At 39.5% G+C, this 16,261-nt stretch overlaps 2 protein-coding genes across 4 annotated transcripts in view; both read right to left on the reverse strand.

Annotated features, from left to right (window-relative positions):
- Window positions 1–10,541, reverse strand: part of TCAIM (T cell activation inhibitor, mitochondrial) — a 58,256-nt gene extending 47,715 nt beyond the window's left edge. For 2 of the 3 annotated variants that reach the window (XM_034991144.1, XM_034991160.1), the window contains exon 1: window positions 9,923–10,005. The gene's annotated coding sequence lies outside the window, so the exon portion shown is untranslated. Of the gene's footprint in view, window positions 1–9,922; window positions 10,006–10,228 lie in introns of those variants that run through there. The other variant, XM_034991153.1, reaches the window with a different exon arrangement.
- A 1,696-nt stretch (window positions 10,542–12,237) lies between these two features.
- The window catches only part of TOPAZ1 (testis and ovary specific PAZ domain containing 1), a 110,934-nt gene continuing 106,910 nt past the window's right edge, over window positions 12,238–16,261 (reverse strand). The window contains 1 exon segment of the mRNA XM_034991111.1: window positions 12,238–12,457. Coding sequence (XP_034847002.1) covers window positions 12,238–12,457 — 220 coding nt within the window.

Consider the following 16,261-nt stretch of genomic DNA (forward strand, 5'->3'; position numbering starts at 1 on the left):
TACCCAAAGCAAAAGTAACTAAAGCAAAAATAAACAATTAGGACTACATCAAACTCAAAAGGTTTTGCACAGCAAAGGAAACCATCCACAAAATGAAAAGGCAACCTACCGAATGGGAGAAAATAACTGCAAATCATATATCCGATAAGGAGCCAATATCCAAAATATATAAAGAATTCAACTCAATAGCAAACAAACAATCTGATTAAAAAATGGGCAGAAGATCTGAATGGACATTTTTCTAAAGAAAACACACAGAATGGCCAACAGACATATGAAAAGATGGTCAGCCTCACTAATTATCAGGGAAATGCAAATGAAAACTACAATGAGATATCACTTCACACTCTTTAGAATGCTTATTATCAAAAAGACAAAAGAAATAACAAGGGTTGGTGAGGATGTGGAGAAAAGGAAACCCTTGTGCAGTGTTGTGGGAATGTAAGTTGGTGTGACTACTATGGAAAACAGTATGGAGGTTCCTCAAAAAAATTAAAGAGTGAACTACCAACAATTCCTTCTGGGTATTTATCCAAAGAAAACAAAACCACTAATTCGAAAAGATACATGCATCCCCATGTTCTTGCAGCATTATTCACAATAGCCCAGATACAGACACAACCTAAGTGTCCACTGATGAATGAATGGATAAGGAAGATGTGGTATGTGTATATATGTCACACACACACACACAATCAAATATTATTCAGCCATAAAAAAGAATGAAATCTTGCCATTTGCAACAACATAGATGGATCTCAGGGACAATATGCTCAGTGAAATAAGTCAGACAAAGGAAGACAAATACTACATGATCTTTTATGTGCGATCTAAAAAACAAACAAAAACAAAATTAAAAAACCCACCAAGCTCATAGATACAGAAAACAGACTGGTGGATGCAAAAGGAGGGTGGGGGTTGAGGGGAAGAAATGAGTGAACTGTCCTTTTTTAGTTTAAATAAATGCAATATAAATTTTTAAAAAGTTTTAAAAAGATAAAGAAATGAGCTTTCAAGCCACAAAAAGACATGGAGGAAACTTAAATGCAAATTACTAAGTGACAGAGGCCAATCTGCAAAGATTATATACTATATGATTCCAACTATAAAATATTCTGGAAAAGGCAAACTATGGAGATAGTAAAAAGTTCAGTGGTTGTCATGGGTTGCACGGAGAGAGGGATGAACAGCTGGAGCACAGACGATTTTTAGAGCAATGAAACTACTCTCTGAGATACTACCATGGTGGATACATATCATTAAACTTTTGTCAAAGTCCATGGAATATACACCACCAAGAGTGAACCCTAATATAAACTGTGGACTTTGGGTGATAATGATGTGTCACTGTAGGTTCATGAATTATAACAAATGTCCCATGCAGGGTGTGGAAGACTGTGTGTATCAGGAACAGGGAGTATATGGGAACTCTATACTTTGCTCTGAACCTAAAACTGCTCTAAAAAAGTTTTATTTTTTAAAAAAAGTTAAGCAGATAAATGGGGGAAAAGATTTTAATTACATGAACTTTTCCAATAATTTAGATTTTAGGAAGATCTTCAACTATAGTATGATATCCATGTCAACTGACAAAGTGATTTTAAAAAAAATGCTATGAGAAAAAAAATCCTAAAAGTAGTCCCTAAATAAATCTTGAAATGCCAAATAATTGAAATAATCACAGGTAAAAAATTATTTTCCCCCCTATTAACAAGCTCTTAAGCTTTCTCACTCTCCATTATTCTCTTCTAGAGATCTGTTTAGCAGCATACTCTCTCAAAACAAACCACCAGATGTCTAAAATCATATTCCGTCAAAGCTTGAGCATTAAGTATGCTTAAAAAAATATTCTCATGAGAGGCGCCTGGGTGGCTCAGTTGGTTAAGTATCCGACTCTTGATTTCAGCTCAGGTCATGATCTCAGGGTCTTAAGATCCAGCCCCGTGTCGGGCTCCCTGCTGGGCGTGGAGCCTGCTTCTCTCTTTCCCTCTCCCTCTGTCCATTCCCCCCTCTCCACCTTCAAAAAAAAATATTTTCATGATATAGTTAATATACCCAAGCCAAGATAATATAATGAAGCATAACTGCCATTAACAGAATGATAGAAATACGTATTTTAAAGACAAATCAAGATATTCAAACAATGGATACTTTATTTTCCGGCTGACTGGTGTGGCAAGAGTCTCTGGGATGCATAATGTGTTTAGAAGTATTTATTTAAATGTTTAAAAAGGTGATTTTATTTAACCATTTACCTTTATAATTTATCTGAGACAAACACACAGATACAGGAAATACTGTTATCATTTTGAAGAGTGGAGATCAAATGGAGATGCAATGAGGAAATAAAACCATTTGGACTATCTAAATACAGGTTCAATGTAATCTGTGATGGACTGAATTCTCACCAAATTTCTTCAAGAAATAACCAGAATAATCTAATCTTAGTTAAGACAGCACAGATACAAGGCTCAAAGCTTGCAAAGAAAAGACTAGAAGGATATACATATGCAATCTCTAACTGGTTATCTCTAGGTAGTGGGATATTAAGTGCTTTAATTTTTTAATTTCCTAGTTTATTTACAATGAACATGTGACATACATTCTTAAAATTTTTTTTTAAGTCAATGCTTTTAGCATTCAAATTAAATGAAGAAAATGTATATAGTAGGAAAGGGTGTCCTTTTTTTGAATCTGATACCCAAAGCAAAAGTAACTAAAGCAAAAATAAACAATTAGGACTACACTTGGTATTTAAGACAGGACCCGATCCCCTGGGATATCTGTCCAAAGACAGTCCTAGACTATAGTCCCAATTTAGCTCAAGAAGAAACAGCTTGCCACGCGCACACATAATGAAATTTCATTTTTTATGTTATTTTTTTAAAGTTTATTTTTTTTAGTACTCTCCACACCCAACGTGGGGCTCGCATTTACAACCCCAAGATCAAGAGTCACACACACTTCTGACTGAGCCAGCCAGGTGCCCCTCATTTTTTATATTATTAAGAAAATTTATGCCATTTAACTGCAAAGATACTAATAAATGAGCTAAAACTGTGGATAAGAAATGAGGAATAATACTTGAGAGGCATATGATCATCCAAGAATACAGATGGGAAACAGATGAAATACGCAGCCATGCTCTAACCAACATCCATTATTCAGCATAAAACGATCCTAAAAGCACCCTTAAAAAGCCAGAATAACTGAAAAATGCAAAGCACCTTGACGTACAACAGTGCAACCTGTTTTGTCTTTTGCAGCAATATCTTAGAAAGTCATAAAATAAAAATGTCTCCATCTGATGAACAAGGTAAGTGATCCAAACGACATGCTCTACTACACATTTTCAAAAGCAAGACATCAAAACAAACACAACACTGAAAAGAAACTGTTACGATAACTGATTTGAAAAAAATGTTTTGAAGTTTGAAAATTAAAACACACTATAGACAAAAATTTTGAAATGAATTTAGGAAAGACTAGTTGCTTCAAATTTGATTCATAAAGAGTTTTCGAGGCAGACAGCCAAGTTACACTAAATATATATCTAAACATTTATGAATAAGATTTGCTAGGAAAAGCAGCTCATTTACCATATGAAGTAGCTTTATAACTTCAGAGTTAGCTCAGAATTAGTCTCCAAAGAATAACCAACAGCAAAATTGCAAAAATTATAAAAAATCCTTAATGATTTTCAAACATGGAGCACAAGGTATGTTGTGCAGAGAATTTTTTTTTGTGCAGAGACTTTATGTAGCATGTTTTAGAAGCGTTTCTGTCAAAAATAAAGCAAAAAAAAGTTTCTTGAATTTCAGTAACTTGAATTTAAATAAGCAAGCTTCTGTACTTAAAGTACTGGTTTTCAGTTGTACAGAAAAATTATACATTCACTGTCCACTTTGTAATCATAGGGTAAAATTACTACTGAGCAATGACTAATAAAGGACATTAATACTTAGAAATGGGACAACGGATTCTCCCAATGAAAATAAAATGTTCCTAAATACAAGTCTGAACATTAAATCATGGTTTCTAGATTTAGAGAGAACCTAAAAAAGAAAAAGGCTATTACAGGTTAAGAGTTAGGTGTTTTCTGTCTGCTTTTGTAGTAAGTAGGTGATTTCCTAAAAAGGTTCACATGGGGGGTACCTAGGTGGCTCAGTGGGTAAAGTGTTTGACTCTTGGTTTAGGCTCAAGGCATGATCTCAGGGTGCTGGAATCAAGCTCAGCACCAGGCTCTGTGCTCAGCACTGAGTCAGTTTGTCCCTCTCTCTCTCTCAAATAAATAAAATCTTTTAAAAAAAGTTAAAAAAAAAAAAAAGGTTCACATGCACTAGAGTAAAAAGAATTAGCATGTATGGTAGCCACTATACCACACGTTGACTACTCCGAATTGAGACGTATTTTAAGTGTAAAGTATGCACTGGATTTTAAAGATTTGGTACAAAGAGAGAATGCCAAAGTATCTCATTAATACTTTTCTATATCGATTAGAAGTTGAAATAATTTATTAAAATTAATCTTAGTTTCTTTTTGCTTTTTAAAAAGTAAAACAAAATTTGTCTTTTGCAGTTTACTAGAAAATGTAAATTTACATCTGTGGTTCATATTATACTTCTATTGGATTGTGCTGATCTAAGCCAGTGCAAGGCAAAAATGCTTTTAAGTTAACATGACTCGGTCAGAGAAGGCAGTCTGCACAATGGTTAGGAAAGGGAGGTTGCCCTGTCTGAAATCTGTATTCAAATGTTGATTCTGGCACTACCTGTGTGACCTTGGGCAAGTTATTTCACCTTCCTGAGTCTGTTTCCTCATCTTGTAAATAACACAGATGGTTCAAGAGCTGTCTCGTCTATGAAAAAAGTTTAATGTGAATTAGCTTAGGTACAGCTGGTGAATAGGGGAAAGATGTTATATCCTATGCAGTTTTTTCCCACCATGTTAAAGGTTTGGAGTGATCAGAAGTGGTCTTTCTACAATTACAAAGGCCTCAGCCATATGTAAAGACCTTTAAGAAGTTGAGGGTTAGTGGCTTCAAGTATCCCTGCATTTTTCACGACATCAAGCAATCTGGAAAGCTGTTAATGCAGATGAAAAAGCTGGAGACTTCCACATGTCTTGTTTTGTTTTGTTTTTTTTAAAGATTTTATTTATTTATTTGACAGAGAGAGACACAGCGAGAGAGGGAACACAAGCAGGGGGAGTGGGAGAGGGAGAAGCAGGCTTCCCGCGGAGCAGGGAGCCCGATGCGGGGCTCGATCCCAGGATCCTGGGATCATGACCTGAGCCGAAGGCAGACGCTTAACGACTGAGCCACCCAGGCGCCCCCACATGTCTTGTTTTGAGTGGTGTGTATTTTTTCTTCATAAACCCTGCTATTTTAGTGTATTGTCCTGCAGAATGTCAGGATTTCCAGGAACGTGTGTATGTCATTACAGCAGAAACACCTGTATAATATGTACTGTCACCCAAACTGCTCTTTAATTCAAAATTAAAAATTTTCCATTAGCTGAGAGAATACTTGGAGCTAACACTATGCTATATATAGTCTGCTAGACAGAAGTAGTTTAGGCATAAACTTTATTGTAGAAAATGTCAATTCAGTAAGTATTTTATTGACCTTTGTCTTTATCAAAAGGGAAGAATTACAATTCTACTACTAGCAATAAAGACTAACAAATTTAATACAAATGAAACAACAATAAATATAGGTATCATCGTTTGTCTAGTCACCGGACTAGACTGAAGTTATCTGCACTGTGTAAGAGAATATGTTGAAAGACACATATAAAATGCTGGAAATATTCATTACAGTCTATTTCTAAAAGCTGAAATGTAATCTAGATTATTATAATTATTTTTTAGCTCTCTGGATATGGAGTCCCACATTAGACTTTTTTTTTTTTTAAGATTTTATTTATTTATCAGAGAGAGAGAGAGACAGAGGCAGGCAGAGGGAGAAGCAGGCTCCTTGCTGAGCAAGGAGCCCGATGTGGGACTCAATCCCAGGACCCTGGGATCATGACCTGAGCCGAAGGCAGACGCTTAACCAACTGAGCCACTCAGGCGTCCCACACATTAGACTTTTTTAAAAAAGATTTTATTTATTTATTTGAGAGAGAGCAAGAGCAGGGGGAGGGGCAGAGGGAGAAGCAGACTCCCCGCTGAGCAGTGAGCCCCACACAGGACTCAATCCCAGGACCCCAGGACCCCAGGACTATGACCTGAGCCAAAGGCAGACACTTAACCAACTGAATCACCCAGGCGCCGCCCCCCCCACCCCCCTGCATTAGACTTTTGTACGTTTTAAGGAGTATATTATGTGTAAAAAGTAGGGGCTGTCTAGGATTTTTGGGAAACTTAAATATAATAATGTACGTAAGGAATTTAGCAACATCTGGCAAACAGAAAATTCATATAAGTGGCAACTATTATTATTATACAATTCAGGGTGTATAAAATTCTGCAGAATTCCTTTTAACCCCTCCTAATAAGGGCTTACATATAGGTAGAACATGTATTTTATTTATTTGTTTTTTTAAAGATTGTATTTATTTATTTGACAGAGAGAGAGAGAGCACAAGTAGGCAGAGGGGCAGGCAGAGGTAGGCTCTCTGCTGAGCAGGGAGCCCAACATGGGGCTCGATCCCAGGACCCCAGGATCATGACCTGAGCCGAAGGCAGCCGCTTAACCGACTGAGCTACCCAGGCACCCCAGAACATGTATTTACACACAACATTTTATCCAAAAACAAATTTCATAACTGGAAAACTCAGAATTATAATAAGGGTGTGTGAAAGTCTTAAAAAAGACAATGCAAGACTATATACAAGTAAAAAATTACAAATGAATGATTTAATTTCATAAACTTTAGGGAAAAAACTAAATCTATCAGAACAAATAAATATGGCTGTTTATTTTTGTTATTCAAAGACAAAAAGAAAGCACTTGCTAAGTAATAAAAAAAACAAGATTCAAAGACAAAAAGAAAGTTAGCACTTGCTAAGTAATAAAAAAAAACAAGTTTTCACAGTAGTACTTCTCTTCAAAAAAAGAGAACTTAACTTGGGGCACCTGGGTGGCTCAGTTGTTAAGCTTCTGTCTCCAGCTCAGGTCATGATCCCAGGGTCCTGGGATAGAGTTCCATGTTGGGCTCCCTGCTCAGCAGGAAGCCTGCTTCTCCCTCTCCCACTCCCCCCGCTTGTGTTCCCTCTCTCACTGTGTCTGTCAAAAAAATAAATAAAATCTTAAAAAAAAAGAGAACTTAACTGGATATAATAAAATTATATTGTGCTGTGGGAATTGCCTTTTTAATGAATTAATAAAGCGGTTTTCTCAACTGGGAGGAGGAGAGACAACATGAGAGGAAATAGAACTTCTTTTCCTTTTGCCAACAATCCCCCCTTCTCCCCACCAATGGTGGCCAACTCATATTTCTATAGGAAAAAGCCTATGTACATAAAAAAAATTCACTTAATTCTGATATACACTCAACAAAATTATTATTCTAAGATGATCGTTTCCTATTTAAATCACTGAAAAAATTAAAAATATTTTTTCTGGTTCTGAAGAACCAGATAGGAAATGTGTGGTTTCCCCTTGAAGTCCTATGAGTTTTTTTAAGCATTTCCTGTAAGTCTTCCTTGAAGAGTGGGCTCAGACAACTAAGTGACAGGCAAAGTATGATGGGATCAGGTTCCTTTTGGAAAGGTGGGGATTAGGGAAGAAACAAAAGAAAAAGAAACAGGAAACAATCTTTAGGGCAGTAGTTGTCAAAGGGGAACAGAATCTCTGGGAACTTAGAAATGCAAATGACTAGGCCCCGCCCCAGTCCTGCAGAATCAGAAACTGGGTGGGGCCCAGCAATCTTTTTTAACATGCCTTTGGGATTCTGATGCACACTTAAGTTTAGGGAACCCTTATTTCATCATTTTACAGGATTGAGGTGTCAGAAAACTTTTAAATTTTAATTCATTAAAAATGCTTCTTCAACAAACTTACGGAAATATCTCTGGATACTCAATTGTATGTGAAAAATCAAATAATTTTAAGTTTTGTTTGAACTAGTTCTTTGTTTTCTGTATGGTTTACCTACTTCTTGAGCTTAAAAAAAATTCTAAGTGGAAACAAGGTTAAACCTCAGCCCTCTGGCAGGCATGGCTGCTTGCCTTTTCATGTGGCACAGATCCTGGGTCAGTCCTCGTCTCTGCAACACCAAGAACCCAACTTCATCACTCTAGCCAGAAATACACAGGCCTCAGGGAAAACAAAATCATAAGGGGCCTGACTCATAACTGCCCAATGTTAACGTTTAAATTTACTATGCGAAATGTGATGGCCAACAAGACAAGAAGACTTAAATCTGTGTTTCTTTCCCTTATAGGACTTCGCTACCCTGAAAGTCAAAATGACTTTTAGCAGATTGAAAATCCACTGCTTCAGAGTAGAGTTGGGTGCTCCCACTTGCTAGTGAGAAACAGTTTGAAAGCCTGGGGCACCCAGGTCAACTGCAGGGTTCTTGTCTCCAGACAAATTTTTACATGGGTGGTTCTTAAACAAATTCCATATAGCCTACTATTCTTCCATTTGGAAAAGGCCTCAGGCATGCTATAAAATAACTAACTCTTCAGGGAAGCATCTGGGTCCTTAACTCACCTAATTTATCAACAGGCATTTATCAAGTTCTTATGTGCCAGGCTCTGTGCAAAGTACCGGGAATAAAAAAACACTAAGCCAATCCCACTTGTCCAAAAATTTAGTTTAGGAAAGATGGAGGGAATGGAAAAATAAAGATAATTATAAAATATAGTTAATAATACAGCCATGCACTGAGTATTATGGGGGGGGTAGGGGGATTTGGAAGGTCTTTTCCAAGGAGATAGAGAACTCTGGATTGAGGCTGGAAGATGAGGAAGGTCACAATTCATTTACAAACCATCTTAAATGGCCACTGTCATCCACTTAGTAGGGATATTAGCTTTTATTTCATAAAATGAAAATTTGATTTTTACCTAAACTCTGTGCTGAGGCATTAAATCTATGCAGTTTCAGATCAAATCTAGGAGAAAGAGGTATCTAATTTGTGGAAAAGCCAAATTATGGGTTGTTTAAAGAAAAACGGTTTTGCTTACCTCTGATAGATACAGAAATAGTAAGTGTTTGTTAAATAAAGGTTCTAGGATTGGTCTTTGGCCATTTGGCACAATTTTTATTTGAAAGTAACTTATTTTAACAAAGTTTAATATCCTCAGGCTACTCTCATTTAAACCTGTGACTTATCTTAGTAACTATATTGCAAGGTTTTTAAAAGCAGTTTGTTCCGTCAAGGAGAAATAAAAGCAGGCAATTTTTCATCGCTTTTCAGTTGACTACTTCTCAGGGAAGCGAAAAAGGCAAAGAAAAAGGAAAGCAGGAAATTCCTATTAAATAAATTAATCAATTATAACAACAGCAAAGAACCTAGGTTCTTTAGCTTCCGTCCTAAATCTTTAGCTATGAGGTCACAACACTTCTATGATAAAAGTAAGGACTTCGGGGAAACATTATAGTCGGAAACAAACCTAAACCGTCTTTGGTTTCTCATTTCAAAACAAGTTAAAACAGATGCGGTGCGTACACTCCGGGCCCTGGAATCGCTTTTCAGAAGTTATCATGTCGACCTAAGGTGACTCCGCAAGCGGCCCGCCCGGACCCCTTTCCGCGATGAGCAGCCCGACGGCACCACTGGAGGCCCTCCCCTCCTGCTCCTTACAGTTCCGCCCAGCGTCCGCCGCGTGGGATGCCGCGGACCTGCTCCACCTCCCACCCCGCATCAGGAGGAAGGATTGTCGCTCCCGCCGGGCTGTGCGGGGGCGCATGCGCACCGGGGCGCCAGCCCTGCCAACTGGCGCGCGCCCCAGGGCCTGGCGTTCTCACCTGCATTCGTCCCACTGGACCAGCTGACGGGTTTCTACAGGCAGTGATCGCTGAGCCCCTGCCCCTGAAATCCCAGTCGGGCGCGCACCGCTCGCCCATCCCTCCGGCACCGGCCTCGGCGGGTCGCTCAGGGTGAGTCCGGCGCGCTATCGGCGCCGAGCTTGCGCTCTCATTGGCCGACGCGTGCCCGGCCTTCCTCCCTGAGCGCCTGCGCGCAGCCGGACGCGGGGGAACCCCCTATTGGTCCCCAGGTGACCCGGCTGTCATCCCTGCTCCCCTGAAGCCCTTGCCCCTCCGCCTTCTTACCGGCGGGCCGGGGGGCGCTCCGCGGAAAGCTTTGGGAGACGCGAATGATCACTTGGAGACGTAACGGGCTAGGCCGCCGGGCGTCAGGAAAATGACTAGGCGGCAGGTGGCGGGGCCTGACCGGAACGGGTGGACAGGACGGGGAGCGGAGGGTGACCGAGCACGCGCTGGAGCCTGAAGTAGGGGCACACGCGCATGCGCCGGGCCGCCTCGCGCCCTTCCGCCCCGCGTCTCCCACCCAGGGCGTCCAGGGAGGGGGCGAGGCTGTCCTTGCCAGTCGCCCGCGGCGCTTTCGGAGCTGAATCCTTAGGTCGGCTCTCAATTGAGAGCACCAGATTTTAAAGGTTTTATTGAAGTATGCCCTTTAGGATTCCTAACAGAAATATAGCTAATTCCTAAACATTTTTCTCCAGCTTACATTTTGTTTTTGATTTTGGTCCCTTCGAGATCTTGCTATTTTCAAACCTTAAACATTCCCTCCGCCCCCTTTTTTGGGGTTTTAGCTTTACTTTGCTCTTGTGGCTTTGATTATCCCAAGGAACGGCCACAAATGAAATTAGGCATATGCACCAACCGCTCTTTTCCCTACCTTTTGGCACTGTTGAGAGAGGAAAAAGAAAAGGAAGGAAGGAAGGAAGGAAGGAAAGCCGCCTCCCATTTGTTCCATCCCTAAAGGCTCTTGCTCCTGACAATTTGGTCACTTGTGATCCATTCCATCCAATCCCATTTTTTTCCCCCTATAAGCTTAATTTACCATCTTTCGCATTTTAATCTTTCCAAATGCCTCTTGGCCACCAGCGTCTAAATGGTCTCATATTTCTTTAACCCCTTTCTTTGGTTTTCAGTTTCCATCTATAGGAAGGGCTAATTTATAAGTGTCCTCAAAGGCGCCTCAAACCGATGCTAGTAATCTCCAAACCTATTTTCTAGGTGCCGCATTTAAGTAATGGCAGTTACTGTCACTGGGTTTCTTCATACTAGAGAAGTGAGCATTTTTTTTTTTACCCTTCCTCTGCTTCACTTCCCATATCTCGTTCTGATAGTATTCATTTCACATTTCATCATTATGATAATAGGCATTTTGCTAAGTGCTAGGATTTAACTTTTTTTTAGTCTTGGGAGGGTATAGACTTATTCCAGTGATGCTATTACCATATTTTGAGAATTTTAAGAAATACTTTAAGTCCCCTTAGTCACGACTTACTCTTTTATTACTCACCTTATTCAGACTTTTTCTCTAAATGATTTTAAATTATGTTTTAAAGTATCAAATCAAGAATTGAGAATGATCACTTTGGATAGTGCTACAGATCCGGAGGAAGACTTGAGAAAAGGAGTTTTAACTTCCTAAGGTGGTTGGGAACAGTCCTTATTAGGGTATTTAGGTTGTGGTATATTTGTTTCAAATAGTTTTCTTTAGTCATACCTAATGTAACAAATTACAAATTTCCAAAATACATAACATTCTAAGGTACACTCAAGGAAAATTATTCGATGGTAATTTAAAATTGTTTGGTATAACTCAGAAGGTGCTCTAGAATTTTAGTATCATTTTTCAATAGTATTTACTATTCTAGATTACAGATGTAAAATTGGATTTAGACCCTGTACTGTGTATAAACTTATTTCATTCCCCTAAAGGTTTATCTGAAAACTCCAGTTACCTGCTCACCTACTTTCCCTTTTAAGGTCTTCCTCTTATTAAATGCTGCACAATATTCAGTTTGTGATTTTCCACTGTTTAGATTTCAGAATAAATAGGGATTAATCATACATAGGCTTACCTAAGGTAAAGAGAAGTCAAAAAGTAATTTGAAAAATCACTTTTCAGTGTGGATAAAACCATTTGCATACTTCAATCCAAATTTTTAGTGTTTGGAAACTATTAACTTACTATAAACCAATAAAAGGTAAAAGGTGAATATAGTGAAAACTGTCTTTATTTTTATTGCCTTTTATTTTCAACAATGATTACTTGAACTTAAAAAAAAAAAAAAAGCCTTTATTAACTAATGGTTACTGAAAAGCCAAACCTTTCCAGCCCACTTCATATTCTCTTTCAACCATTTCAGGGCAGAACAGTGTTCCAAACTATAAACCTGTTCCTTATTAACATTGACGGTCATGTGCTTAATGAAGAGCTTTGGATCCGATATACGAGCAGCCATAATTAATCTTTCCACTGCGGCTTGATAATCATCCTTGCTCCGAGATTTGTTTTCTTCACATCTACAAATTGAACAACTCACAAAGTCAGAAACTATAGTTTATTCAAAAGAATCATTTACATTTACTGGCACTAAGCTACGAGTCTTTTTACTGTATTCCTCTGATAGTGGCTTTCAAATTTTTTCGAACATTTTATACTGTGACCCAGTATATACCCTCATACATAAAGATGGAAGTTTCACAAAACAAGACTTACCCTTAAGACAAGGTACTCTACTTTCTACTGTCTTTTATTTTTTTTAAAGATTTTATTAATTATTTGACAGAGAGAAAGCAAGCACAAGCAGGGGGTGGAGCAGGCAGAGGGAGAGGCAGGCTCTCTGCTGAGCAGGGAGCCCCACGGTGGGACTCCTTCTGGGAGCATGACCTGAGCTGAAAGCAGTCGTTTAACTGACTGAGCCACCCAGGCGGGATCCCTGTCTTTTATTTTTTTAATAATGTGGTTGTAGGGGTGCCTAAGTGGCACAGTTGATTAATCTTCTTACTCTTGGTTTCAGGCCCCGATCTCAGGGTTGTGAGATCAAGCCCATTCCCATGTTTCACTCTGCACTCAGCGAAGAATCTGCTTAAGACTTTCTCTCCTCCTTTTCCCCTCCCCTATATGTACTTCCTCTCTCTTTCTCAAATAAGTAAATAAATCTTTAAAAAAAATAATGTGGTTGCAATTCCCTAAATTGATTTCATCACACAAATGCACTACAGCCCACAGTTTGAAAAACAGTGATCTGGAACACAGCTAATAATCTCTCTTTTTGTATTCTGAAAGTTGGTAACTGCATACTATTCACTGTAATGTATATAAGAATACTGAATTTAATCAAATTGGAGTTACTAACAGTCACATGTCTTACCTTGATATTAGCTATTTTTAATTATAAGCATATACTTAACAGGTAGCTAACCTTTGGTAACAGAATTGTAGCTATATACTTTTACTAAATTTCCAGGTTTTTTTTTTTTAGTCTTGATTTAAGATTCTTCACAAAGTGCTAGTTACTTTTCTAATAACTTTTCTACCAGTCTCCAAATTTCATAAAATTCTTATGACTGTTTATCCTAAGGGATAGGGAGTGGGAAGTTTTTAAAATAGAGATGTGGCTGTTATTTTAGGCATCAGTTTTTTGTGTTCACTGTATCCTGCTCTTGGCACCTGTAGGGCCCAACAGCAGGGTGCAAGAATGAGTCTACTTGCATTAATACCTTAGTGTGTTGCACAGAGTGGTGCGAGTGAGAACTTCAGCTTAGTCACCAAGTGGTCACAGAGTAGTCACAGAGAGGTCACAGAGAAAAAGGACTGGCAGGTGCCTTCTACTACATTCTGGCTTAAGAAGTGGTGCCTAAAATCTGGTAGACTGGGCATATGCCAACTAGGTGCAGTTTTTGAAAGTCTAAAGATGAATAAAATTCTCCCTGAGAGAGGTTAGTGTAACAAGGCAGGTCTTAGTATGATAATAATAATAGAGAAAATCATATTGTTTGGGACAAAGTTAAAGATTTAGGCATGTCACTAGTTATGCACTGAGGTCACAAATACCCCCCAAATTCAGCAATGAATAAAAAGGCTGCATATATATGGGGAATGAAAAGCTATGAGAAAATCAGACCCTCCTCAGGAAGTTGGGGAGCCCAAATGCCTCATGCCACTTAGAGTGCACAGTAGTAAACAAGGAGGCCCTCAGAAAAGAACAGAGCTACTAAAAGAAAAAAACAAAAAGCTAATTGTAGTGGGTTTTTAAAAAAGTGTGGACCTAAAATAAATTATTTCCTGGGGTGCCTGGGTGGCTCAGTCGGTTAAGTGTCTGACTCGACCTCAGCTCAGGTCTTGATCTCAGGGTTGTGAGTTCAAGCCCAGCGTAGAACCTACTTTAAAAAAATTATTTTCTAAAAAAAAAGAAGAAGATAGCAGGAGGGGAAGAATGAAGGGGGGGAAATCGGAGGGGGAGACGAACCATGAGAGACGATGGACTCTGAAAAACAAACTGAGGGTTCTAGAGGGGTGGGGGGTGGGAGGATGGGTTAGCCTGGTGATGGGTATTAAAGAGGGCATGTTCTGCATGGAGCACTGGTGTTATGCACAAACAATGAATCATGGAACACTACATCTAAAACTAATGATGTAATGTATGATGATTAACATAACAATAAAAAAATTTAAAAAAATTATTTTCTAATTTTCTTCCCTTTAAGTATGGGCTAGGTTAAATGACTCGCTATCACACATGGAATTAGGCAGAAATGACAGCGTGTACCTTTGGACACTGGTTATTAGATGACAATTCTTCCTGGGTCTCTGCATTTCTAGAAGTTTTGAGAGCAGAGACACTGACTACCTCTTGTTCTGCATTTCAAGGATGTTTATATAGTGGACAACCTCGAAAGACAAAGATAGGGTCTTCTAGAGCAAAGGGTAGGTTTGCTTATAGCCTTACAAGATGGAGATGGTATTTCCCTGCAGAGCAACAGGGCAGGCATGCTTATCATTCACTGTAACAGATTCAGGTCCCCTATAGTTCAAGATTACTCTTCTATAACAGAACCCAGTGCATGTGCAAGTATCCAGCTGGGCCCATCTGTGGGACTTGGGGAGCAAAACAAGAGATACAAATATGTAGATAATCATACTGCTTGCTATACCATAAGTAATAACATCTTCTGTCTCCAATGCAAGAATCTTGCGTCTTAGGGGCACCTGGGTGGCTCAGTTGGTTAAGCGACTGCCTTCAGCTCGGGTCATGATCCCAGGGTCCTGGGCTCGAGCCCCGCATTGGGCTCCCCGCTCAGCGGAGAGCCTGCTTCTCCCTCTCCCTCTGCCTGCCGCTCCCCCTGCTTGTGCTCTCTCTCTGTGTGTCAAATAAATAAATAAAATCTTAAAAAAAAAAAAAAGAATCTTGCGTCTTATGCTAGGATTTAGGAACCGTGTCAGATTGACTGGTAGCCTGCAAATAGGGTGAAATTGAGAGCCTTCACAGTTCTTGATATAGGTCATAAAAGGCACTGTAGGGGCGCCTGGGTGGCTCAGTCTTTAAGCGTCTGCCTTCGGCTCAGGTCATGATCCCAGGGTCCTGGGATCGAGTCCCGCATCAGGCTCCTTGCTCAGCGGGGAGCCTGCTTCTCCCTCTGCCACTCCCTGCCACTCTGCCTACTTGTGATTCCTCTCTCTCTCTCTCTCTCTGTGTCAAATAAATAAATAAAATCTTAAAAAAAAAAAAAAGGCACTGTAGCTTCCTCCTTGCCTTTTCTCTCTTGGATCACTCACTCAGAGAAGTTAGCTGTCTGTCATGAAAACACTCAAGGAACTGAGGATTCTTGGCAACAGGTATGTTAGTGAGCCATCTAGAAAATGGATCCTCCAGCCTCAGTCAAACCATCATGTAGGTGACCTCAACTCCTGACCAACTCAGAGATTCTGAGCCAGAACCATACTGCTAAGCTACTCCAAAATTCCTGACCCACAGAAATTAAAATAATATTTGCTGTTTTAAGCTGTTTGGGGATAATTTATATGCAGTAATAGATAACTGATAGGATATCCAATCTGATGATGTGGTTTATAATACTGATAAACTGAAGCAAAATTCTTGTCAAGAAACTCTAAAACAGGAAACCCATGAGATCTTTATTAGTTTCCTTGATAGGCTGATAAGAAATTTGAGTGGTGGGGCGCCTGGGTGGCTAGTTGGTTAAGCGACTGCCTTCGGCTCAGGTCATGATCCTGGAGTCCCGGGATCGAGTCCTGCATCAGGCTCTCTGCTCGGCAGGGAGTCTGCTTCTCCCTCTGACCCTCCTCCCTCTCATGCTCTCTGT

Source organism: Mirounga leonina, unplaced genomic scaffold (genome assembly GCF_011800145.1).
Source record: "Mirounga leonina isolate KUSES-001 unplaced genomic scaffold, KU_Mleo_1.0 Mir_115, whole genome shotgun sequence".
NCBI classification, from domain to species: domain Eukaryota; kingdom Metazoa; phylum Chordata; class Mammalia; order Carnivora; family Phocidae; genus Mirounga; species Mirounga leonina.